The sequence below is a fragment of the Caretta caretta genome, chromosome 2 (assembly GCF_965140235.1).
Source record: "Caretta caretta isolate rCarCar2 chromosome 2, rCarCar1.hap1, whole genome shotgun sequence".
NCBI classification, from domain to species: Eukaryota; Metazoa; Chordata; order Testudines; family Cheloniidae; genus Caretta; species Caretta caretta.
In genome coordinates, this window is record NC_134207.1 from 32,774,784 (window position 1) to 32,802,690 (window position 27,907).

The 27,907-nt window shown below is 39.1% G+C and overlaps 1 protein-coding gene across 2 annotated transcripts; it reads right to left on the minus strand.

Moving 5' to 3' along the window:
• Nucleotides 1-868: 868 nt before the first annotated feature.
• On the minus strand, nt 869-27,775 carry TRHR (thyrotropin releasing hormone receptor). Of its 2 annotated transcripts, XM_048841495.2 has the most exons (3): nt 26,636-27,775; nt 11,879-12,265; nt 869-9,828 (listed from the first exon to the last, which is right to left on the minus strand). In XM_048841495.2, the coding sequence occupies exons 1-3, from the start codon at nt 27,425-27,427 to the stop codon at nt 9,820-9,822; spliced, it is 1,188 nt and encodes a 395-aa protein (XP_048697452.1). In that variant the 5' UTR covers nt 27,428-27,775; the 3' UTR covers nt 869-9,819. The 2 variants fall into 2 exon arrangements, with proteins under 2 accessions (XP_048697452.1, XP_048697451.1); XM_048841494.2 differs by lacking the exon at nt 869-9,828 and having other exon boundaries at nt 11,690-12,265.
• Nucleotides 27,776-27,907: the final 132 nt, after the last annotated feature.

The following is a 27,907-nucleotide window of genomic DNA, read 5'->3' on the forward strand; positions in this document are numbered from 1 at the left end:
CTAACAGCCATATGGTTTTTAACTCATGCAGCAAAGGCTCATGCGTTTAGCTCCAGAGGATCCAGGTTTGATCCTGCCCGCCGACAACCGGGGTCTGTCAGTGTTACAATTGTAAGCATCTTGAGGCAGAGACTATGTCTTGCTCTATGTTCTGCTTAGCACAAGCCCAACCCCACCATCAGTACTCCAACACATAAAGAATAATATTCTTTCTAATTTAGGGTCTTGACCCAGAAAACACTCATGAACAAGAGTAACTTTACTCTAGTGAGTTCAGTGAGACTACTTATATGAGTATTTGTAACATTGGCACCAATAGGCCCCAACCATGTGAAGATTTAGTGTGTGTGTGCTTAACTTTCGGTGCTGTTAGTAGTCCTAACTTCTTTTGGCAGACAGACGGCTTTTCTGTATGTCTGTACAGTCCCATGCACCCCAGTTATGTTACATAATTCATAAAGCTGGCTGAAATCTATTCATTGAACACATTACTGGACACATATAGCATTTTATGGAATTGTATATTCAACTGATCCATTTTTCTGGTATTTGACCAGGTGTAATGAATGATCCTAAAAATACAAAATTTATATAAGCATCTCAACTTGTGGCTGGTTTTCTGTACTGAAGCACTGAACTTTTATAGGGTTTCTTGTCACAGATATCAGTGCCTCTATGTCTTGCTTCTGTTTAAAATAATCTGATATGCTGTAGCAAGCTGGGAACCCCCTTACTTTTCTTCAGAATTCTCATACATGATGGGTGTAGGTGAGCTACCTTTCTATGCTATTGGAGAGTAAAAGCAAACAAAATATATGATTTAATTTATATTGTACAAATGAAAGCTGCAGAGTAATTAATTAGTTTGACACTTTATTGGAGATGTGACAAAAAATCCCTGTCACAAAGAATCTTTACAGTGGCACATATCGAAGAATAAAAGATGGGTTTTTTTTAACAAATTCATTAGAATGACTACACAAATCAGCAACACATTTTTCGACTTCAGCACTGATGAATTTCTGGATTTTATTCATAACTTCCTTATGAGCCACAGGCAGTAACAGAATGAGATCAATACTAAGCTGGGTGGGAGACAAAATCGGGTCTTTCCATAGCTTCAGTCTTTGAACCATCCAAATAAATATGTAGGTTTCCAACAATCCACTCCCATATCAAGTGAATCTGGCATCCTGATGATTTGGACTGGTCCAATTCAGCTTACTTTGATGCATTAGGATTACCCAGAGCTAGTTGAAGGCCCCTTAGAAAACAGTAAGTTGTGAAAAAAGTGTGTAACACAACTATTTGAGTTTTTGCAGATGTGACAAAACAGTCAATGATCATTTTGCAATTTCACCACAATTTGTAACAAATAATACAAATACATAATAGAATTCATACACTATTCAGAAAATAAAGAAGCACATACAGTATTGTTAAAATTCACAGCAACTTTTACTTCAAATATTTATGCACTGTTGAAATAATTAGTTTGTTCCATAGTGGTAAAGTTCAGGCCTGTTTTTTTATGTATGTGTTTTTTAAAATTGATCAGGATCTCTTTTATGCTTGTAAAGGCTAAAGGACTGATCCCAGTAGGTGCTGTGCAATAGGAGTTACTGGTACTTAGTGACCCTCAGAACCAGTCCTTCAGTCAGTTGTATTAGGCTTTGAACCTGGATGGCTGAAGTCAGTAGGATCAATATGCCATTGATTTTAATGGGAGCTTGATCAGACCCTTTTAGAATAAATCGGAACTGCTTTGCGCTAACCTTAACTCTGACCTGAAAAAGCTACACTAATTCTTTTTCTGTTCTGAGAATACTTGTGTGTAAAGAAAATTGTACTAAATTGCAGGGTATTTTATTTGCTCTCCAGTAAAATCTGTATAAGAACTTCAATTTGCATACAGACCGTACTTCCAGAGATTAGGTGCCGGAGCTGTATCTAATATGCCAACCATCATGGTTTAAAATTATATGTCTAAATATCAATGCACTAATCCAATCTTCTTTTTATATGAATTTCATTCACTGAGAATTCACTGAGATAGATATTGCAACATTACTATCATTCAAGACATCATTTCCAAACTGAATGTTGTAAACATAAGCTAAGTAACTTGCTAAGCAATAATATTTGAAAATAAATAGTTCACTACTCCATTTGGTAATGACATCTAGTCTCTTCCAGTTCAAGCAGACAAGTTTTGCTGTAGTACTATTATTGAGATTATACTCAAACAACTGTATAAATGAAACAGACAGTATAGAATCATAGAATATCAGGGTTGGAAGGGACCTCAGGAGGTCATCTAGTTCAACTCCCTGGTCAAAGCAGGATCAATCCCCAACTAAATCATTCCAGCCAGGGTTTTGTCAAGCCTGACCTTAAAAATATCTAAGGAAGGAGATTCCACCACCTCCCTAGGTAACGCATTCCAGTGTTTCATCACCCTCCTAGGGAAAAAGTTTTTCCTAATATCCAACCTAAACCTCCCCCACTGCAACTTGAGACCATTACTCCTTGTTCTGTCATCAGCTACCACTGAGAACAGTCTAGCTCCATCCTCTTTGGAACCCTCTTTCAGGTAGTTGAAAGCAGCTATCAAATCCCCCCTCATTCTTCTCTTCTGCAGACTAAACAATCCCAGTTCCCTCAGCCTCTCCATGTGTCATGTATCTCTATCCTTGTAATCTGTACAAGGATGAAAAAAGCAGATCAGTGTTATAAACAAAATTGCAAAGAAATAAATTGATAAGTTACAATAGTTAGAATGAGATGGGGCACAATTTCTAAATGGTTAATTGTAATGCATATAACATTAAAATACAGTTAATGAATAATGCGTACATATCTATATTTAATCACAACAAATGAATCTAAAACAAAGGGCCATATTTTCTAAAACGGTATCTGAAGTGCACACATAATGTGTGTAAAATCACTTGTGCCCACAGTTTTACATGTGTAATCATTTCTGTCTGCAAAAGAGATTTTAGGCATGCAAATGATTTGTTGTTTTTGTTTATTGCAGGCCCAAATGATTTTGCATGCAAAATTGTGGGTGCAAATTTAGAGGCTTTTTTGATACACCATTAAGATGTGGGCCTAATTTGAACCCACAGAACATGGAAATATGGGCAAAAAACAATGATATTCAGTTTTTCGCAAAAGTGTAAATTAAGGGCCAAATTTGTGCTCTGGTGTAAATCCAGAGTTATTCCAGTGAAATCAAGGCCCTGAAAGCAGCAAAAAATAAAAGCACAATTTGGCTCAGAGTGACTCAAGAATGTTTAGCTCCGCTCTCAATATGCTCACTTCTCATACAATAACATAACTTTAATGTAGTTGTATGTGGTTTGTTTTTCTTCGGTTTGTTGACTTTTATAACAGATTTTAAAACCCACTTCTAGCTCTCATTGCAACCTCTGGCAAGAACTAAAGGAATGGGATATATTTCAGACCAACAACAATATTTTCAAGTATTCATATTGCAATACAGAGAAATAAAATATTCTTCTTCAGGAGAACATAAGCTTGTCATTGCATGAGTCACAAAGGAAGATTTCTCCCAGCAGAAAGCACTGCACAAGTATGTAGCTGTACTGTGGGGTTTCCCACCCCCAGCCTCCTCTAAAGTAAAGTCAAGGCTAGTGGCGGGATATTGAAGTTGATGCACAAATTGCCTGATATAGTATGGCAAATACTACCAGTCAAATTCATCCTGGGTGTAACATCGGTTTCACTGGTGTTATACCAGGGATAGATTAACCATGCTAATAAAATACACATCTTCCTCTCTGTTCCTTATTTGACTTATCCAGTCACTCAATTTCTCTGTCCCTGTGACTCCTGCACCATCATTTTTCAGCATAATCATAGATCCATAGAAATATAGAGCTGGAAGGCTCTTGAGAGAGCTTCAAGTTCAGCCTCCTGCTTGGAAGGAGCTCATCCCCGATGGGTGTTTGTCTAATTTGTTCTTAAAAACCTCCCATGAGGGGGGGATTCCACAATCTCCCTTGGAAGCCTGTTCGAGAGCTTAACTATCCTTATAATTAGAAAGCTTTTCCTAATATCTAACCTAAATCTCCATTGCTGCAGATTAAGCCCTTTACTTCTTGTCCGACCTTTAGTGGACATGTACAACAATTATAACAGCCCTTAACATATCTGAAGACAGTTAGCAGGTCCCTACTCAATCTTCTTTTCCCAATTCTAAACATGCCTAGTTCTTTTTTTAACCTTTCCTCATAGGTCAGGTTTTCTAAACGTTTATCATTTTTGATGCTGTCATCTGGACTCTTTCCAATTTATCCAGATCTTTCCTAAAGAGTAGTGCCCAGAATTGGACACAATATAGAATAGAATATCAGGGTTGGAAGGGACCTCAGGAGATCATCTAGTCCAACCCCCTGCTCAAAGCAGAGCCAATCCCCAATTTTTGCCCCAGATCCCTAAATGGCCCCCTCAAGGATTGAACTCACAATCCTGGGTTTAGCAGGCCAATGCTCAAACCACTGAGCTATCCCTCCCCCCCGCTGAGGCCTCACTACTGCCGAGTGGAGTAGGATAATTACCACCCAAGTGTTGCATATGACAGTCCTGTTAATGCACCCCAGAATAATATTAGCCTTTTTAGCAGCTGCATCACATTGTTGGCTCATATTCAATTTGTGATCCACTATAACCCTCAGATCCTAAGCAGTTAGGTGATAGTACTGCTGAAAAGGATTTGGGGGTTATATGTATTTTTCAGTTGTGCCTTTGATTTAACTTCCTAATTCTTGTTGATTTCAGTCCAGTTCTTTAATATGTCAAAGTCATTTTGAATTTTAATCCTGCCCTCTAAAGTGCTTGCAACCCCTCTTAGCTTGAGTCATCCACAAAATTGATAAGCTTCCTCTCCACTCCATTATCCAGGTCACAAATTAAAATATTGAATGGTACCAGACCCAGGATTGGCCCCTGCAGGATTCCACTAGAAATGCCTTCTCAGTTTGACAGCGAACTATCGATAACTTCTCTTTGAGTATGGTCTTTCAACCAGTTGTACATCTACCTTATAATAATTCCAGCTAGACCACATTTGCTTATGACAATGTCATGTGGGACTTTGTCAAAAGCCTTACTAAAATGAAGATATATAGTCAAAGAAGGAAATTAGGTTGGTTTGGCATGATTTGCGCTTGACAAATCCATGCTGGCTATTCCTTATAACCCTATTATCCTATGGTGCTTACAAATTGATTGTTTAGTAATTTGTTTCAGTGTCTTTCCAGATATCGAAGTTAGGCAGACTAGTCTATAATTCCACTGATCTATACTGTTAATGCTTGTTTCACTATGCACTGTAATATCATTTCCCATCTAATAGAGATAGCATTGTATAAAAAAGTCTATTTAAGATTTTGTTAGAAGTACAATAAGACTAATAAGGCTTGAAGTCAACATGAATTGTTGGAGCTTTATATAACCACTTAAATGTCCACTAGAGGGACTTCATGTTTATTATTAAATTAAAAATCATATTAATTTAATTTTTTAAAATAGTTCAGTATACTAATACATGTTTCTAGCAAGGACAGCAAGCATTTAGGGCTGATCCTGCACATATTTTCTATTATGTGGAGAGGCTACTATTGTGAGCATTCTTATTGACTTCAGGGATTGGGAGATGAGGGGGAGAGATCTGCCCTTAAATATTTATAATTACCACAAGCAATCTAAAACTGTACTTTTAGAAAGAGAGGCTAGCACTTGGAAGACGAGATACTGGCCTAGATGGACCATTGGTCTGAACGAGTATGGGCATTCTTATGTTCTTATTTTCACACTTGAAGCCATGTGATAAGGGTTATGTGTTACATACACACAGGATTGGCTTCATAGAAATAACACAAAGGTAGTTCAGCATATTCTCAGGAATCTGGAAAAATATTTAGGCTACAGTTGCACAAACCTGTACATGCTTAACCTGATGCACTTAAACTCAATAGGTCACAGTGCATTGGACTAAGCATCTGCATAATTATTTTGCAGATTAAGGGCCTTCAGTTGTTATTTGTTAGCTGATGGTAGCTAGGTTGTGGGGCACTTGGGGATAGCTGATTTTGTTTTCAAAAAACTTTCAGATGACAACTTGTGAGAATAGCTAATGATGAACTTATTATTGTTATTATGTTCCTCCTCCCTCCAATCTTCTGTCCTACTGATTATCACACTCACTTTGTTTCAAATGTTATGATCTTCCTGTGCATTTGTACAGTGCTTAGCACAATGGGCTTTCAGTCTAATATAGTAATAATAATCTTGACAGTTAAGCAGACTAGTTTCTGTTTCAGCAGATTCACCGGTCCTATCATGTCCACTCAATTTCTCTTTTATTTTATTTATTGGACCTGTATAGAGGGATGTGTGAAAAAGAGCCTGACATTACATATAACAAAAGGATGTTATCCACTACTTTATCTTTTCCTATCCATCATACCTCCAACACATACTATTATTATTATGGTTCAGGAATAACCTATGAATCCAGTTCTGCAGTTTTGATTTTACCATACACTTGGTTTTGCCTAGTTGGAATTTTTTTGATGGCATAGCACTATAAAATTGCATTTATATTTTTCATCTCTGCTGAATAAACATAAATGCCTATGTAAGATTGCCCAGAAAATCTTATTTTATTATGTCATTTGTGAAACTTACTCAGGTGGCTATTCCTTTTAATTTCTCTTGTAGTCAGATACCCATAGTTTAAGGCCATCACTTATGTTGAAAAATGAAATAGTAGAGAGCTGAAATTGTATTTTCAAACCTGGAGGGAAAAAATTGTTCATATTGAACATCTTCACTATACAGTATTAAATCTTAAAAAGGTTTTTGTCATGAGATATAATCACCTAGTACTCTACAGAGGAAAACTTGTTTTCTCCTGTTCTGACCATTGAGCTTCTGCTGAGCTTTCTTGTTTGATTTTTGTGTGGCCTATTTTGAATTTTTTTCCATGTTATTTCCAAAGTACCCTAATGATGCTGAACACTCCCTTTCACTTGATTCCCTATGTGCTGAGATACCAAAGTGATGGGGGCATTTCAATAGAGAGAATGTTAAATATGCAGGGTGGCCTGTGTTGATTAGTGAGATGGGCAGAATTCAATTTTTATTTTTGTACAGTTTTGATGGACAATATAAATGTTCATTTTAAAGGATTTTTTTTATTTTTTATCAATTTAAATTTTCACAGTTGTACAAAATTATGGGGTTTGTGCATTTTTTCCTGTTTTTATCCATTGAAATTTTCACACTTGTGGCAAATTGGAGTGTGTGTCACACAATGGCGGGGTCAGCCAATAATTTATTTAATGGCTGTAGATGCTGGGATTTAAAAACGTAAAGCTTTATAATGGTTAAAACACAAATTGTCAATATCACACATCATAATTTACAAAGTAAATATCCTGAAATCAAACTCTAAGTTCTCAAGCAGAATTTTTCTGCTTTTGCCTATCTGTAAATTTTGATGATTAGTGATGGAAATATTTTTCCATTGGTTTGTATGTGTGTGGTGAAATCGATGTTTACCTACTGTGACAGGGCACCTGCCCTGCACTGGCCATGAGAGGGTTAAAACCAGCCTAGGGAGGCTGAGCGGCAGGCAGTGAAAGGAGGGGCTGCAGGGGAAACAGCCAAATTAGGGTGGCAGCTGCAGACAAGTAGGGCAGCGGCTGGACCAGCCAATCAGGGCCTGGTTGGCCCATATATAAAAGGAAGCTGCAGATTGAGGGAGTCTGCTGCAGGGAGCCCTAGGGAGAAGACTGGCTTCCTAGAGGGCTCCTGGCAGGCTGCCAGGACTTACAGGCTCAAGGCCCTGGGAAGAGGGCAAAGGAACTGGAGCCAGAGCAGAAGGAACTGAGGCTGTGGGGAAGTGACCCAGGAAATAGAGACAGTGAGCTGGAAGGAAGAGGCAGCAGGAAGCTGCTGTTTTGCAGGGTCCCTGGGATGGGGCCCAGAGTAGTAGGTGGGGCTGGGCCCACCCCCCACTAGCTGCTGAAGGAGCAGCAAGGCCTTGGACTGCCAAGCTGCTGCAAGGAGTGGCAAGACTCTTGTTCAAGGAGTCCCCCGGAAGGGGGAGAAATGGGATGGTGACACGGCTGGAGGGCTGTGCCACAAAGCAGATGCCGAGAGGAAGGAGCCGTAATGGCTCTGCAGGCAGAGGTGAGGATGAGAGAGCCACCACCAACTAAGGCCACACCTGCTGGGACTGAGCTAATTCCCAAAATGCCCAGCAGGAGGTGCCAGTGTGGTGAGTGACCCTGTGACACCAACATTTACCGATTAAAAAATCTAATTCTTCCAAGCCCACTAATAAGGTAAGTCAGACTGAAAAGACTCATCATTCTCCATTTAAAAAAAAATGACTGCACTTAAGGAAGAGTTTTAAGAAGAACCTACAATATTGAAGATTTTTTTAAATTAAATTTTTGGAAAAATCTTGAAATATTTTGAAATTTCAAACTTTAAATGTTGAGAGAAAATAGGACAAAGTTTGAACTTTTTTTATCATTTTTTCTCCTTTTTCTCAGCCAGTGCTAGGCATTATCAATATGGAAGCTTCAATCCACTTGTAGCGATCTGAGAGAGACTTGCTGTTGAGCCAAGTTAAAATTAACTAGCAGAACATGTAAGTCTGCTCCAGTACTTTTGAGTACAGAGCAGGTATCCATAGGATTGAGTATGAGTAGACACTTGTATGGCAAGTAGTGTGTCTGTATACCAGCTGATTAAAATATAAGACTTTGAAAAGCTTTATACAGATTTTGTTTTCTTGTTTATTCCCAGCTGTGAATTTATTGAATGTTTTTCCTATTTCATGCTATGAAAAGTAAGAAAATGGATTTCATGCTCTTTACCATCAGAAATCTATTCATTAAAGTGTGTCATGATCTTACAATTAGATTCACTCTAATCTGAAATTAGGGAGTCCATGCCAGACAATAACTGTAACCAGCAATGGCTCTGACTGTTCTCTAACCTTTGACCCAAGATTGTTTCTTTAAAAAAATAGTGAGTCAAATAGCCTGTGAGATTCTGACTGAGCGCTCTAGGAAAAGTGATGAGTGCTCTCAATTCAGCACCTTTCAGGAGGCATTCATTGCCTTGCAGTTTTGAGCATGGAAACATTGCACTTTTAGAAATGTCAGTCAGATCAGCCTACTTTTGTCAGATGGACATCAGGTTTAGTTTGATTTCACTGGCAGAGAAAATACATTTGCAAACTTCTTGCTATATTTGATAGATCAGCATAAACAGAGCCTGATCCTGAAGTCTCTGCTTAGGCAAAAACGTCCATTGAACTCTGAATTGATGATTCACGATGTCAAATGGGAATTTTGCCTGAGTAAAGACTTCAAAATCAGTGCTAAAGTGTGCCTGACCTTTTAAAAGAGAGCATGAGAACTTAGGCCACAATTCAGCATACATGTAACACTAAGCAAATCTGTCATCCCACTGAAGTCAACTCTCATGCTAAACTTATACACACACTAAGGTAATTGGATGAATCATGCCCATAGCATGTTTTCTCCGGCCCCATGAGCCTGCTTTTGCTTAAAGCAAGAAAACTGGTGTGTAGAGATGTACAGCAGCTCCTGGGTTCTGTAAGCAGAAACAACTCTCGGTTTAACACAGGCTGTCGTAAATATTGCATCAAAATATTAATGAAGACCAGAGTGATCCAGAATGGCAAAATCCTTAGGCCTGAAATTAAGAGAAGAAGCGGTATGGAAAGAGAAACATCTTTCTTCATTCTCACATCACCTGTAAAAGGACATGGAAAAAATAGTTACTCTGTGGATCATCTGTTGTGAGATCAGAGGAGTAAATGAGACCATGACACTATTTCAGTCATACTGCACGAAAAGCCATCACAAAGCCAGTAACATTAGGCACCATTAGAGCCAGGTAAATTTTTTTGGCCAAAACTTCTTGTCAGCAAACAATGTAGCTTAAGTGACACCAAAATATTTCACTAATTCTTGCTGGTTATCTCCAAATTGTTCATGTTGGAAAAAAGGCAAACAAAACAAAAATCCAAAGAAATCAAAATGTTTCATTTTTGACATTTTTGAAATGTTCTGAATTTTTTTATTGAAGATTACTTTTAATTTAGAAATTTCCTTCCATTTTATTTTTTTTAAAGTAAAAAACAACTTGAGATCAAAATGAAATGTTTAATTTGGGTCAACATTTCATTTGACCCAAAACAATTGTTCTTTAACTTTGATTCACTGAGAATTTTGAAAAATGTTGGTTTTGGGTTGTGCCAAAAGGATACTTTTTTATTTTTCAGAATTGTCAGTGAACCAAATCAATTATTCAGAGCTCTATTTTATGTGGGTGTTTGGGAAATTAGCACCTCCTGGGTTGTGCCAGCTATATGTGTGTAGGTGTGGTAGATGAGGAAAGCATAGTTTACCCCTAAATTGTGGAACTTAGTTACGGATATGTGTCGGGACGGTGTGTAAGTGGTTGCAGAGTGGGCCCACAAGAGAATGCCACACCTCTTTCATGCAGAGGAGCTGGACCCATGCCAGCTGTGCATAAGTCTCCATGGATGGGAATTTTGGGGCAGGACATAGTCAGAAGCACTGGGGTCACAATAAAACGATCATGATATCTCCAGTGCACTCATATGAAGTACATAAGGCTTGCAGCCCTATTCCAATGGTTGGAATAACAGCCATGGATGGGCTGCACCATTGCCCCATTTTCTGACCACAGAAGGAGTGAAATGCACAGCCTTCCACCAACAGATGACACTGACTTATGGCTTGATCCTAAAAGATGGTGTGCACCTCCTGTGAGCTGTTGAGTGCCTTGAACTCCCATAGCTGCATTCCATCAATGAGTACTGAGGGAGCTCAGTACCTTGCATGACTGGGCTTTTTGGCCAAGTGTGTAGGAGTAAGGAATTTTACTCCAATTCGTTTGGTAGGGAGAAGGTGATTTGATTCCCACTCAACCAATGCAGTGTTGACTGTCATTCTGGTAAATCCAGTGCTTTAAAAGCATAGCACTGTATGCTTCTGGGAAAAACTAATGCTTCTCTTCTTCTTTTATTTGTGCAAAAGTTTGATTTCCAATATTTTTTAAGGACTAGACAGCTGTCAAAGGTATAAAGGCAGCATCTGTTCACTAGCAGATACTTTGTAGATAATTGGCAATTGCTGCAGAACTGTCCAAAAGAATTTGCCATATAAAATGTGTTGTGATAACTTTGATGTTTGTTGTTTTGGTGGAAAACAGCAACAAAAAAATCCCAACTCTTAGCAAGGGTAATTTTTATCAAATAAACAAAAACTACCTTTTTGTTTAACAAAATTAGGAAGTTTCATGATATCTAAGAACAAATTTGTGAAACGTATCAAACTGAAAAAATTCAGGAAAAATGCCTCAAAAATGAGAAAGTAGTTGAGGAAGTCATTAATGGTAAATTCACAAAATTGAGCAATAGTTGAAATTTTGGACTGCAAACTATTTGCATATTTCACACTTTTAATGTGAATTTTAGTTTTAAATCTGCAAAAAGAACGTTCAGAATAGTTCTTAAAGGTAAAGAATACCATATGCTAATGGAGTAGGGTAAAGTATTCTATTTTTCTGCTTTCTGCAGGTACAAATGTGTTTTTAACTCTCCTTGTATATCTTCACAAGAAATTTCTTGGGCCCAGATCCTCAGCTGGTATAAATTAATGTAGCTCCATTGAAGTAAATGGAGTTGTGCTGATTTACACCAGATGAGGGTTTTTGTAATCTGGTTCCTTATATACTAAATATACACAATGTATTAATTTCTGCTAAATGTTACCTCAGAGGATAAACACGTATCATCAAAGGACACTTTTGTTGGGGACAGATAGGTGTTGGTGACAGTAATGTCTTCTAGTTCAGTGCTGAAGTGATCAGACTCCTTGATGGCACTGTAGTTTAGGGCCACACTGTAACTGGCAGGTTTCTCTGACTGCTTCTGCTGGCAATTGCAGAGTTTCTTGAAGGACGCTCTGAATTTCTGGGACATGAGATTGTAAATCACGGGGTTGATGGCACTGTTTAGATAAATGCAGATTCTACAAAATAATAGGAACCAATTTTCTTGGAAAGGGTTGGAGAGAAAGGAGTTTACAACAACCAGTGTCCTATAGGGCATCCATAAAAATGCAAACAGGATCACAACCACAGCCAGCATCTTGGTAACCTATGGAAAACACAAAGATATACAGTGAAAAAGTAGAAAATCAGTACTCAGTGCTTTGTAGGGATGTGCATATAAAATTTGTATTATATGTTCATGATGGACCCAACCTAAAACTCTATATGTGAAAAACCCTGAATTGGTGATGTTCAGATCAATGTCTGGCTCTTGGTTAGAATTTTGCAACTTGTCCCTATCTCCTTACCACTATAATGGGCTGACCCAAATTCATGGATCCAAACTCTCCTGAACTTTCATAAGAGATGGATGAGTCCTTATGGCTAACATTCATATTATTCAATTAATATCCAATTAATCCCCATTAAACATATTATTTTAGGTCTGAGTCTTTGCAACAACCATAGTTAGAAACAAGTGTCTACTCCCTTGGAAGGAAAGGCACTCCCATCCTCCCTTCAATGCTATGGAGCACCTACTTCTAGCACTGATTGTTTCTGACATATTGTAACTGAAACCAACCTACCTACTTTAATGACGACTATTGCGTAATAGCAGTTAGCCACATTTAATACAAAGAAGTCTGATTTTAGATTTGTTTCTAATAAAAACAATTAATTCAGACATAAGTTCTGACCAAATGATTGATACATAATATTCTGAAACTCTTAATGATTGCCTTAAAATTGCGGGTTACCCTTAGAACATAATAATCTTAGAAAAACTCGCTTTTTTCACTTAGACAAGGTGGGTGAGGTAATATCTTTTATAGGACCAACTTCTGTTGGTGAAAGAGAGAAGCTTCTGAGTTTACATAGAGCTCTTCCTCAGGTCTGGAAAATGTACTCAGAGGGTATGTCTACACTGCAATAAAACACACATGCTTTGGGACCCTGGATGGCTCAGCATGAGCCCAAATGTCTACACGGCAATTTTATAGCTCTACAACCCAAGCCCCACGAACCCGAGTTAGCTGATGTGGGCCAACAGTGGGTGTTTTATTGAAGTGCAGACATATCCAGGCTGTCACAGGTAAATACATGGTGAAACAGATTAACACATGTTGCAAAAGACCTTTTAAGGTGAAGGGGCAGTTAACACCTCACGGTTGTAGGACAAAAGATGGTTAGTAGGTTACAGATTGTAATGAGCCATAAATCCAGTGCCTTTATTGAGTCCATGATTTGTAGTATCTAGCAAAGTTATGAATTTAAATTCCCAGGCTCACCTATTGAAGGTGTTGCGCAGATTGCCTTTGAGGATGAGGACTGAGAGGTCAGATGTGGAGTGATCATTTTCTGAAAAGTGTTCACCCACAGATAATAGGGTGTGTCTGTCATGTAAGATTTTATTACTTAAGTAAGTTTGCTTAGAAAGAATGGCAATGAAAAACTCTCCCTTGAGGGAATCCCAAAAAATTGAAGTAAAGCCAATAAAAAATAAAAGTGAAAAATGGGGGCAGTAAAAACAAAACAATGCGTAAATCAATATAGAATTACGGCCACTGTGTATGTGGGAAATGGGTAGAGTGGGGACTCTTTCTGGTGAACTAGGAATGTCGTCTTTTAAAGTGCTTCTTTGTATGTTGCCATCTCTTGTTGAAAAAATGCAGTTGCATCTTGCTGACAAATTAATGGATTTTCCCTTTCCCTGCTCATTGATGCTGTTGCACTTTACACGCTTTCTCAGGGTAGCTGTGGCAATAGGACAATGGTACTAAAACTCCTACGATTATACAAGATATTCACAGTATATAATTTCATTGCTCCTAGGGTGACGATGTAGGCGTGTGGGATATAAATTTTTATTGACTCTGCAGGAGGACTGAAAGTTACTTCTGTAACTCTCCTATTGACACTAATATTGTATTTTTAGTTGTGCTGTTTTTTGTGTCTTTGTTTAAAGAAATAGGATGTATACTTTTCTTGCCTCTTGTGATCAGATTTTTCATTATGTAGAAAATATGCAGTCTCATTGCCTGAGGTATATGTTTTCTCCTATCTGGCTAGAAGCCCATATATTCCAGATGTACATATTTAAATATACTTATAAGTGTTGTTTTTTTACTTATGGGTGTTGATGGTAACGTATCCAGTTGAGAGTCTTATAATTTAACTTTTACAAAAAGAAAAGGAGTACTTGTGGCATCTTAGAGCTCACTGCATCGGATGCTCACGAAAGCTTACACTCAGATAAATTTGTTAGTCTCTAAGGTGCCACAAGTACTCCTTTTCTTTTTGCAAATACAGACTAACACAGCTGCTACTCTGAAACTTAACTTTTACAGTTTAGGGCACTGCTTTATTTGCCGCTTTCTGGTCACAGTCTTACAGCAGTGTTACAAAAAAATCTTGGTTGGCTAAAACAGATTCTTGTTAGACAGAAGTAAAAAGAAGAGAGATAGGAAAGAGAAGAAATAAGGAAGGGAAGGAAACAGACACATGGGAGGGGAGGGAGGCAAAGTTTCCATTCCAGGTGGTGTTTGGGATTCACATAGAGCTGGTAGAGGCAGTGATGTCATCTGGTTCCCTCTCTCTGGCCTGGTCTGGTCAGGACATCTCTCAGGATTAGGAAGAAGAAGATTCAAGGTCCCAGGTGATGTTGGGGGTGGAAGCCTTGATGGTGAAGCTTGCTCCAGTAGCCAATTTTTTTCCTCAAAGTCTGTTTAAGGACTGCAAAAGTGAGTGATGGGCAGAATAGCCCATCCTCATTATTTTGTCCACCATTTGTCCATGGGGGAAAGCCCATTGCTGCAGAGGAGCACATGGATCCGACAGACTTCTCTTAGAGGAGAGTCTATTGATAGAGACTCTCTAGGTTTTAGTCAGGAGGAGAGGATGGAAGAGGATAAAGTATGGGCCAGATCAGACAAAACATTCACATAAAGAATCTGACACATCAGAAAAGGGCAGACAAATAAACAGTGACAAGTTTTAAAAGTGCTTGTACACAAATACTAGAAGTCTAAATAATAAGATGGGTGAACCTAGAGTGCCTCATGTTAAAGGAGGATATTGATATAATAGGCATCACAGAAACCTGGTGGAGTGAAGACAATCAATGGGACACAAACATTCTGGGGTACAAAATATATTGGAAGGACAGAACAGGTTGGGGGGCGGGGGGAGTGGCACTATATGTGAAAGAAAATGTAGAATCAAATGAAGTAAAAATCTTAAATGAATCCACATGTTCCATAGAATCTCTATGGATAGTAATTCCATGCTCTTATAAGAATAGAACAGTAGGGATCTATTATCGACCACCTGACCAGGATAGTGATAGTGACTATGAAATGCTAAGGGAGATTAGAGAGGCTACCAAAATAAAGAACTCAATAATAGTGTGGGATTTCAATTATCCCCATATTGACTGGGTACATGTCACCTCAGGATGACAAAATTTCTTGATACTTTAAATAATTACTTCTTGGAGCAGCTGGTACAGGAACCCACAAGGGGAGAGGCAATTCTCAATTTAGTCCTGAGTGGAGCGCAGGATCTGGTCCAGGAGGTAACTATAACAGGACTGCTTGGAAATAGTGACCATAATATAACAACATTTAACATTCCTGTGATGGGAAGAACACCTCAGCAGCCTAACACTGTGGCATTTAATTTCAGAAAGGGGAGCTATGGAAAAATGAGAAGCTTAGTTAAACAGAAATTAAAAGGTACAGTGACTAGAGTGAAATCCCTGCAAGCTGCAAGGACACTTTTCAAAGATACCATAATAGAAGCCCAACTTAAATGTATACCCCAAATTAAAAAAACAGTAGAAGAACTAAAAAAGAGCCACCACGGCTTAACAACCATGTAAAAGAAGCAGTGAAAATAAAAGGCATCTTTTAAAAAGTCGAAGTCAAATCCTAGTGTGGTAAATAGAAAGGAGCATAAACACTGCCTAATTAAGTGTAAAAATGTAATAAGAAAAGCCAAATAGGAGTTTGAAGAACAGATTGTCATTACCTTTTGAGTTTTTGGCTAAATGTTTAAGTACATCAGAAGCAGGAAGTCTGCTAAACAACCAGTGGGGCCCCTGGACGATCAAGATACAACAGGAGCACTTAAAAATGATAAAGTCATTGCGAAGAAACTAAATGAATTTTTTGCTTCAGTCTTCACGGCTGAGGATGTTAGGGAGATTCCCAAACCTGAGTCGTCCTTCGTAGGTGACAAATCTGAGGAATTGTCACAGATTGAAGTGTCGTTAGAGGAGGTTTTGGAATTAATTGATAAATTTAAGAGTAACAAGACACTGGGACCAGATGACCCAAGTGTTTTGAAAGAACGCAAATGTGAAATTGCGGAACTATTAACTATGGTTTGTAACCTGTCCTTTAAATCAACTTCTGTACCCAATGACTGGAAGAGAGCTAATGTAACGCCAATATTTAAAAAGAGCTCTAGCGGTGATCCCGGCAATTACAGACCGGTAAGTCTAACGTCAGAACTGGGCAAATTAGTTGAGACAGTAGTAAAGAATAAAATTGTCAGACACATAGAAGAACATAAATTGTTGGGCAAAAGTCAACATGGTTTCTGTCTTACTAATCTATTAGAGTTCTTTGAAGGGGTCAACAAACATATGGACAAGGGGGATTCAGTGGACATAGTGTATTTAGATTTCCAGAAAGCCTTCGACAAGGTCCCTCACCAAAGGCTCTTAGGTAAATTAAGTTGTCATGGGATAAGAGGGAAGATCCTTTCATGGATTGAGAACTGGTTAAAAGACAGGGAACAAAGGGTAGGGATAAATGGTAGATTTTCAGACTGGAGAGGGGTAACTAGTGGTGTTCCCCAAGGGTCAGTCCCAGGACCAATCCTATTCAACTTATTCATAAATGATCTGGAGAAAGGGGTAAACAGTGAGGTGGCAAAATTTGCAGATGATACTAAACTGCTCAAGCTAGTTAAAACCAAAGCAGACTGTGAAGAACTTCAAAAAGATCTCACAAAACTAAGTGATTGGGCAACAAAATGGAAAACGAAATTTAATGTGGATAAATGTAAAGTAATGCACATTGGAAAAAACAACCCCAACTATACATACAATATGATGGGAGCTAATTTAGCTACAACTGATCAGGAAAGAGATCTTGGGGTCATCGTGGATAGTTCTCTGAAGACATCCATGCAGTGCACAGCGGCAGTCAAAAAAGCAAACAGGATGTTGGGAATCATTAAAAAAGAGAGAGAGAGAATAAGACAGAGAATATTTTATTGCCCTTATATAAATCCATGGTATGCCCACATCTTGAATACTGCGTACAGATGTGGTCTCCTCATCTCAAAAAAGATATATTGGCATTAGAAAAGGTTCAGAGAAGGTCAACTAAAATGATTAGGGGTTTGGAACGGGTCCCATATGAGGAGAGATTAAAGAAGCTAGGACTTTTCAGCTTGGAAAAGAGGCGACTAAGGGGGGATATGATAGAGGTATATAAAATCATGAGTGGTGTGGAGAAAGTGAATAAGAAAAAGTTATTTACTTGTTCCCATAATATAAAAACTAGGGGCCATCAAATGAAATTAATGGGCATCAGGTTTAAAACAAATAAAAGGAAGTTCTTTTTCACACAGCACATAGTCAACCTGTGGAACTCCTTGCCTGAGGAGGTTGTGAAGGCTAGGACTATAACAGGGTTTAACAGAGAACTAGATAAATTCATGGAGGTTAAGTCCATTAATGGCTATTAGCCAGGATGGGTGAGGAATGGAGTCCCTAGCCTCTGTTTGTCAGAGGGTGGAGATGGATGGCAGGAGGGAGATCACTTATGTTCATTTAGGCCTAATATCCAAAATACCAGTTTTGGTTCACTGATTTTCAGTCTCACCCTGTTCTTGTTTACCAGGCATGGACATAACGTAGTCCTTGAATTTTATCAGTTGGCCTTTTTGTTTAGACTATTCAGTCTGTCTCCCTTTTGTACATTTTTCTATCAATATTTATTCATAAGATGTCACAATAATTTATAATATCAATGTTTGTTGTTATGGGTTATTGTGACATGAACTTATACTCACTTTTTATGTTGAACTCACAATTATGGTAAATTTATAGGCCTAATTATACAGTTGGCCACAGAATTTCCTGAATTAATTCCAATTTTAGGTCCAATAGCTATGGTTAAACTAGAGCATGTCTTTCAGAAAAAAAAAGTCCAGTATTGATGTAAAAATATACAGTGATGGAGACTATTCCACAGTTGTTGGTAAATTGTTCCAGTGGTTAATTACCCTCACTGTTAAAAATGTGTACCTTATTTCTAGTCTGAATATACCATTTGATTTTACCTTTGTTTGTTGGATTGAAGAACCCATTATTATCAAATTTCCATTCCCTCTATTTTTAGACTCTGATAAGTGTCCCTTAATAATCTCTTTAGTAAGATAAATAGATTGAGCAACTTGACTCTACGTTTAATCATTGTCATGGCTCTTCTCTGAAATTTCTCCAATTTATCAACATCCTTCTTGAACTGTGGACACCAGACTAGACACACTATTCCAGCAGTGGTTGTATCAGTACCAAATACTGAGGTAATATAATCTCTCTTCTTTTACTCAATATTCCCCTCTTTATCTAGAAGATCCGGGTGTCTTTCTTCTAATTTGTTTCTTGTTTTTCTGTTGGTGGTGTTTGTGATACTGAAGCCTCATTCTCAGTTTGTGCTGGAAGCTTGAAAAGCTGCATATTTATCCACAACCTGTGATATCACATTGGATTGCATAGTACTTTGAAGAGACACTGGGGTGAAATCCTGGTCCCACTGAAGTTAGTAGCTAAACTCCCATTAACTTCAATGACAAAAGGATTTCACTCCATATATCAAAAATCTTCAAAGATCCATCTTTGACCTTCTGGGCTATCTGGCTTCAAAAGGCAGACTTGCCAAGACACTCAGTCTTTTAATCTTCTTGATCTTACTTCCAGTTAAAGCTGTAAAGTTGACATGATCAACTGGAGTGATTTGGACACTTCTGTTTTCTGACCCACAGTGCCATTTAGTATGGTAATGAGAACTGATTGGTTTCCTGAAACAGTAGTGTGCAACAGGATCATTCTGTTCCATTTTCTCCTGCTCAGATTGTGCTTGAGTGCACTTACAGTCTGCATGGCCATCTTACTTCCAAAGTGATATGACTTCACTCTTGGCGACTTGTGCAATTTCTCCAAAATCAGTCTATTTAACAGTAGAACTGCAGAACACTATATAAACAATTGTCATTAAGTCAGTTTCCATTATCACTGGAACCTTTCTCCAGGCACTAGCTGTGCCCAAATCTCCTCACACCTTATTGCTTACCTAAATGTGGAATGCATTGGTTCAGCTGATTAGCTACACCATTTTCTTTTGCTAAGTATTTCTGAAACCCCATCTGATATCAACATCACCCCCTTCATTAGATACCAGATGAATCTTACAAAGTCTATAAAAATCATTGCGGCTAAGCCTATGCTTAAAGTTGAGCACATGCTTAAATTCTTTGTTGGATCAAAATTAGAGTGCTCAGAACCTTGCAGGATTGAGGCCAAACTGTGATTCTGCTCTGAAAAGGGAAAATGTCAAATTTGCACCGTCTTCCACTGCAGGTCTCTTCCCTGTATCGAGTGGCATACCTACGTATGCCCCTTCATGCTTTGACCACCATTCCAGAGGACGTGCTCCCATGCTGATGACGGGTTCTGATCGATAATGATCCAAAGCAGTGCCGACTGATGCACATTCATTTTGGTCATCTGACACCAACAGAAAGTTGATTTTTCTTCTTGGTGTTTCAGGTTTTGTAGTTTCTGCACCGGAGTGTTGCTTTTTTAAGGCTTCTGACAGCATGTTCCACACCTTATCCCTCTCAGATTTTGGAAGGTACTTCAGATTCTTAAACCTTGGGTCAAGTTCTGTAGCTATCTTTAGAAATCTCACATTGGTACCTTTGCGTTTTGTCAAATCTGCTGTGAAAGTGTTCTTAAAACGAACAATAGGTGCTGGGTTGTCATCCGAGACAGACATCACACGAAATATATGGCAGAATGCGGGTAAAACCACAAAGCAGGAGACATACAAATCTCCCCCAAGGAGTTCAGTCACAAATTTAATTAACACATTTTTTTTAATGAATGGCATCAGCATGGAAGCATGTTCTCTGGAATGGTGGTCAAAGCCTGAAGGGGCATATGAATGTTTACCGTATCTGGCACATAAATGCCTCGCAACACCAGCTACAACAGTGCCATGCGAATGCCTGTTCTCACTTTCAGGTGACATTGTAAATAAGAAGTGGGCAGGATTATCTCCCATGAATGTAAACAAACTTGTTTCTCTTAGGGAATGGCTGAATGAGAAATAGGACTGAGTGGACTTGTAGGCTCTAAAGTTTTACATTGTTTTGTTTTTGAGTGCAGTTATATAAAAATAATTCTATGTTTGTAACTTGCACTTCCATGATTAAGAGAGTGCATTTTATGAGATGAATTGAAAAAACTCTTGTTTATATTATTTTTTATTACAAAGATTTGCACTATAAAAATATAAAGTGAGCCCTATACACTTTATATTCTGTGTTGTAATTGAAATCGATATTTTTGAAAATGTAGAAAACACCCAAAAATATTTAAATAAATGGTATTTTTGTTTAACAGTGTGATTAAAACTGTGATTAATCACAATTTATTTTTGAAATCGAGTTAATTTGTTTTGAGTTAATTGCTTGTGTTAACTGCAATTAATTAACAGCCCTACTGAAAATGTGAAGTTAATGTGGATTAGTTGAAATATGTTCAATCCCCATATGAATGTTCTCATTCAGGAGTAAGTGGCCTTAGTTTGTGGTATCTTAATCCTCTTTGGATGTGTCCTAAGAGAAGAATTTGGCAAACCATATTAATATAGGAAGATATATAATAGTTCTATTAAACTGTATTCATAATTGCACTGAAAATTTATCTTAAGCAACTACGCAAGAGCAGCAAAAAATGAATGTCTACCCGAGATGGGCTTTACCTAATAGTCAAATGAAAATGCTCTTCAAATGGAGATACTTTAAAGATGGCCCAAAGAGGGGAAAAAAGCTGGTTTTGTGCCTTTCTCCCTCCTTTGGACTGTATCAAGAAGGCCCGAAAAATTTTCAAAAATAGGAGGCTTTTTTGGCTTCTCTTTACCTTAGAATTATCAGGAATATCAAATCTGTTCTTCTCTAGTTTTGCTGGAGAACTCCTTGGAGGATGCAGAGATGTGACTTGGAGGCTTTCTCCACACTTTTAATTATACATATTGGAGTGTTAGAATCATAGAATCATAGAATATCAGGGTTGGAAGGGACCCCAGAAGGTCATCTAGTCCAACCCCCTGCTCGAAGCAGGACCAATTCCCAGTTAAATCATCCCAGCCAGGGCTTTGTCAAGCCTGACCTTAAAAACCTCTAAGGAAGGAGATTCTACCACCTCCCTAGGTAACCCATTCCAGTGTTCCACCACCCTCTTAGTGAAAAAGTTTTTCCTAATATCCAATCTAAACCTCCCCCACTGCAACTTGAGACCATTACTCCTCGTTCTGTCATCTGCTACCATTGAGAACAGTCTAGAGCCATCCTCTTTGGAACCCCCTTTCAGGTAGTTGAAAGCAGCTATCAAATCCCCCCTCATTCTTCTCTTCTGCAGGCTAAACAATCCCAGCTCCCTCAGCCTCTCCTCATAAGTCATGTGTTCCAGACCCCTAATCATTTTTGTTGCCCTTCGCTGGACTCTCTCCAATTTATCCACATCCTTCTTGTAGTGTGGGGCCCAAAACTGGACACAGTACTCCAGATGAGGCCTCACCAACGTCGAATAGAGGGGAACGATCACGTCCCTCGATCTGCTTGCTATGCCCCTACTTATACATCCCAAAATGCCATTGGCCTTCTTGGCAACAAGGGCACACTGCTGACTCATATCCAACTTCTCGTCCACTGTCACCCCTAGGTCCTTTTCCGCAGAACTGCTGCCTAGCCATTCGGTCCCTAGTCTGTAGCTGTGCATTGGGTTCTTCCGTCCTAAGTGCAGGACCCTGCACTTATCCTTATTGAACCTCATCAGATTTCTTTTGGCCCAATCCTCCAATTTGTCTAGGTCCCTCTGTATCCTATCCCTGCCCTCCAGCGTATCTACCACTCCTCCCAGTTTAGTATCATCCGCAAATTTGCTGAGAGTGCAATCCACACCATCCTCCAGATCATTTATGAAGATATTGAACAAAACTGGCCCCAGGACCGACCCTTGGGGCACTCCACTTGATACCGGCTGCCAACTAGACATGGAGCCATTGATCACTACCCGTTGAGCCCGACAATCTAGCCAGCTTTCTACCCACCTTATAGTGCATTCATCCAGCCCATACTTCCTTAACTTGCTGACAAGAATACTGTGGGAGACCGTGTCAAAAGCTTTGCTAAAGTCAAGAAACAATACATCCACTGCTTTCCCTTCATCCACAGAACCAGTAATCTCATCATAAAAGGCGATTAGATTAGTCAGGCATGACCTTCCCTTGGTGAATCCATGCTGGCTGTTCCTGATCACTTTCCTCTCATGCAAGTGCTTCAGAATTGATTCTTTGAGGACCTGCTCCATGATTTTTCCAGGGACTGAGGTGAGGCTGACTGGCCTGTAGTTCCCAGGATCCTCCTTCTTCCCTTTTTTAAAGATTGGCACTACATTAGCCTTTTTCCAGTCATCCGGGACTTCCCCGGTTCGCCACGAGTTTTCAAAGATAATGGCCAATGGCTCTGCAATCACAGCCGCCAATTCCTTCAGCACTCTCGGATGCAACTCGTCCGGCCCCATGGACTTGTGCACATCCAGCGTTTCTAAATAGTCCCTAACCACCTCTATCTCCACAGAGGGCTGGCCATCTCTTCCCCATTTTGTGATGCCCAGCGCAGCAGTCTGGGAGCTGACCTTGTTAGTGAAGACAGAGGCAAAAAAAGCATTGAGCACATTAGCTTTTTCCACATCCTCTGTCACTAGGTTGCCTCCCTCATTCAGTAAGGGGCCCACACTTTCCTTGGCTTTCTTCTTGTTGCCAACATACCTGAAGAAACCCTTCTTGTTACTCTTAACATCTCTGGCTAGCTGCAGCTCCAGGTGTGATTTGGCCCTCCTGATATCATTCCTACATGCCCGAGCAATATTTTTATACTCTTCCCTAGTCATATGTCCAAGCTTCCACTTCTTGTAAGCTTCTTTTTTATGTTTAAGATCCACTAGGATTTCACCATTAAGCCAAGCTGGTCGCCTGCCATATTTACTATTCTTTCGACTCATTGGGTTGGTTTGTCCCTGTAACCTCAACAGGGATTCCTTGAAATACAGCCAGCTCTCCTGGACTCCTTTCCCCTTCAAGTTAGTCCCCCAGGGGATCCTGGCCATCCGTTCCCTGAGGGAGTCGAAGTCTGCTTTCCTGAAGTCCAGGGTCCGTATCCTGCTGCTTACCTTTCTTCCCTGCGTCAGGATCCTGAACTCAACCAACTCATGGTCACTGCCTCCCAGATTCCCATCCACTTTTGCTTCCCCCACTAATTCTACCCGGTTTGTGAGCAGCAGGTCAAGAAAAGCGCCCCCCCTAGTTGGCTCCTCTAGCACTTGTGCCAGGAAATTGTCCCCTACGCTTTCCAAAAACTTCCTGGATTTGTTAATTCTTTAACAAATAGATTTTTAGAATTCTTTAACAATAGATTTGTTAAATCTTTAACAAATAGATTTTCTCCCTCCTGTCTGTGAGGCATTTTAGTTAAATAGGTATTAACTAAAATTAACATAATTCAATGAGTTTTAAGCCATCTGAGAGAAAAAACTAACTTCCCATCTCATATAATTCAGTTTCACTTGCTTGATATTTCTGGTTCTCCAGTCATTCATAGTGTTCCTGAAAAAATATGGTAGATTTTCTAATGTAAAAACATTTCAGGCCTTTTTACATCATAAAAAGGGTAAAAAAAAAAAATGACCCACGCCAAATATTCTCCATTCCTGGTTTGTCTTCTCCATTAGTGTTGTCTTTTACCACTGGTTCCAGACATGAAAGAACATCCAGGACCATATGGACCAGTATGCAAACTAAGAGCATGCAATTCAGGCTGCCTTGTAAATTGTTCCATTTGCATTTTCTATCAGCCAGTTTCTAACTTGTGCTAACTCTCATACTCAGGGCCAAAGCAGAGAGCAGGCTGCCTAACTTTACATACTTTTAGTCATTTTTCCTGCTGCTTGCACCCTGGGGATCAATTTCTATTCTGTTGCATCAGTGCAACACCAATTAAGAGAATGAGGATATACTGATATAAACAAGAACAGAATCTGACCCTTAGAGCTCCATTCTGCCCTCAGTTATGTAGGTGTAATACCCATTGATGTCAGTGGGAGTTTTCCCTTGGTGCATCTTGGACTTTATTTAGACTGTAAACCCTTTGGGATAGGGACTGTTTTCCCATATGATTTTGCAGCACTAAGCACATTTTGGATGCTACCATAATATAAATAATATTACTACTACTACTACTACTAATAATGCCACCCTTTCATGTCTCCTCTCTACATACAGCACTACTTGCAAACATTAGATTTACTGAAAAATAATCCAAGAAGTTGATGGTCTCCATGAAAAGTCCTCTCTCTTCACAAAACAGAAAATATATGTTGTATATGCTGTAAATTGTCATTTTAATTTTAGAACATGGCAAGAGCCATTGTCTGCAATGCTAAATAAAAAGACTATTCAATTTTTTGAAAGGATGCTAAGTAATACAAAGCACACATTTATGAACACATGGATCTATCCTTTGTGATGATAACTTGAAAATTAGTTAAGAAGAGAAAAATATTAACTAATAGATGAATAGCTCCACTATTTCTCACCCAAATAACCAAGCATAAACAGATATGTATGAACAATTACAAACCACAAAACAGAAGGTAGAAAATGTAGAAAACAAAATAGAAGGAACAGTTTGTATTTGCCTTAACCTGGGATCTCTAGATCTGTACACGTTGGTTCTCTGCTAACCAGCTCAATTAACTTGTGGGGTGAATGTCAGTCCCACAGCAGGAAAAACAACTAGCCTCACTAAATATCAACAGTCTACACAAAGAACTATGAAAATCTGACTCAAAATTATCATGTTTCGTTGCCTTATCCCTCACCACAAGGATGCAGATGCATTGGGCATTTCAAAAAAGATGACCACTTCAGGTATAATACCTACAGAAATTATGACAGGTTTCAGAGTAACAGCCGTGTTAGTCTGTATTCGCAAAAAGAAAAGGAGTACTTGTGGCACCTTAGAGACTAACCAATTTATTTGAGCATGAGCTTTCGTGAGCTACAGCTCACTTCATCGGATGCATACCGTGGAAGTACACCACAAGTACTCCTTTTCTTTTTACAGAAATTATGTTACCTGTTGGTTGCTGAAACATCTCTTTTAGTCCGTACTGAGACTCGAAAGCATGAGGCTTCTGAAAACAATTTTTATCAAAGCAGGTCCGTGTGGAGGAATTGAGTACCCACATTAATATGAAAATATAAAGCATGATGTGGGTGTGATCCTGAAAGATCAATGGGAGTGCTCTGCACTTTCAGGATTGGGATCTAAAAGTGCTAAATGGTACATGACAGCTGAGTATTGTGTATGGTTATGAAGATGGTTGGTATAGACACACACCTTTGTGCTATTTTAGCATATATATCAATTTATAATGAATATGATCAAATCTATTCAAATTTAAAGCCTCAAATACATTCAAAATATTTACCTATTGTTAATTATCTGAGAGATGGAAATAATAATAGTCATTAGCATTTGTACAGCATTTTCCACCTACGGATCTTTACAAAAGCAAGAATATGTTTATCTCTGTCACAGAAGGGGAAACTGAGATACAAAAGGTAGTAACTTCTCACGTCACATAGTGATTCATTAACAGAGCAGGGATTAAAACAGGACTCGTGCCTTCCAGTTTAGTATCCTATCTGCAGATCACAAAAATAACTCTGGAATCATAGTGTATTTGTCTGACTTCTTAGCAAGCTGTAATATGGTGAAAAATAGATTTTTCTTAACGTTTCCTTTCGACAGTATCTAGTTGATTTCTTGACATGTCATGATAAGACACTTGACTGTCTTTCAATACATGCCTTCTGTAGGAGTAGGCAGTCATTTGTAGAGACTGGAATAAATTCAGTTTACTTAATTAAATGCTCTAATCACATGCCCTGAACTGGTAGATTTTAGGGGTTTTTTGTATGCCTTAATCTAAATAAAAGAGATAAAGCACATTTTTAACATTTTTCATGTATTGTAACTCTGTACTTTTTCATTTGTTTTAAAATCTAAAGAGTACATGTGTGTGAATATCATATTTAAATACATTTCCTACCTGCCTTCTAGAAGCAATAGTGCTATTGAAACCCCTGTTAGTCATCTTGGAATTCATAGTCTTGTTTTGGTGAGTTGAGTTGTTTCTCTGTGTCTTAGGGTTTTCTTTTGGATCTGAAAGGATGGGATTCAGGAACAATATTCTGGCAATCAGTCCATAGAGGACAGTGGCCAATATCATTGGCACAACATAAAATATACCAAAGTCCATCATATATATAGGGGAGTAGTAGCTCCTGGACACCTTGTAGCCGCAAGAAACAATGATGGTATCTTTGTAGACTACTGTGTTGAGATCTAGCAGGAAAAACCAGAGGGTACAATATATGGAGGTGAAAGCCCAGACAAAAATAATGATCTTTTTGGCTCTTGAGAAAGTACATAGGAATTGGGCTTTGATTGGGTGGCAGATGGCAATATATCTCTCAACAGTGAAGGCGGTGATGGAACAAGAAGAAGCATTGATGCCTAGGTATTGGAGATACGTAATGCAGAGACATCCCACGTAGCCATAGACCCAGGATCCATACAGGCTCTCGGTGATGTTGGGAAGTCCTGCAGCCACCAGCACCGTGAGATCAGCCACAGCCAGACTCACCAGGTAGCAGTTAGTGGGCGTCCTCATGTGTTTGGTCCTGAGGACCACCAGCACCACCATGATATTGCCCACTATGCCCAGTCCACAGATGAGGAGAACCAAGAGAATGGTAACTACTTGGTAGTCAATACTGATCACCTCTTGGCTTGGTAGCAGCCCTGTTTGGTTCTGTTCATCCCCTGTGCTGTTCTCCATCTTCACCAGTTTGAAGCTGCTTCTGCTGGGCAATTGCTGTCAGCACATTTCCTCTTTTTCCCCCTGTAAAAATGTTAAGCACAGTAGAGAGTGGATGATGAAGAGCCCTATCGCACAGTCTCCATAAGGTTACAGTCCCCAAACAAGCCACCTTCACTTCAAGACTCCTGGGCTTTTTTCTTCACAAGTTCAATTACCAGACAGGTAGATCCCTCTCGGATTCTGTTTCATTAGTACAGGATAAAAAGCTCGTTCTTTGTAGTCCGTCTGAGACACTCATGAGAATGAATGCAACTAGAGATCAGAGCTTTCTCTCTCTGCAGAGCAGAGCAGAGTGAGGGGAGGGGAGGCGGAAGACAGGGAAAGAGAGGGGGAAGACAGAGTCCTTTCCCTGCACTGACAGAGATTGCCAGCTAGCTATCACAATGCATGGGACTGTACCAATCCAATACTACCAGATTTCAGCATCACTGCTTTTCA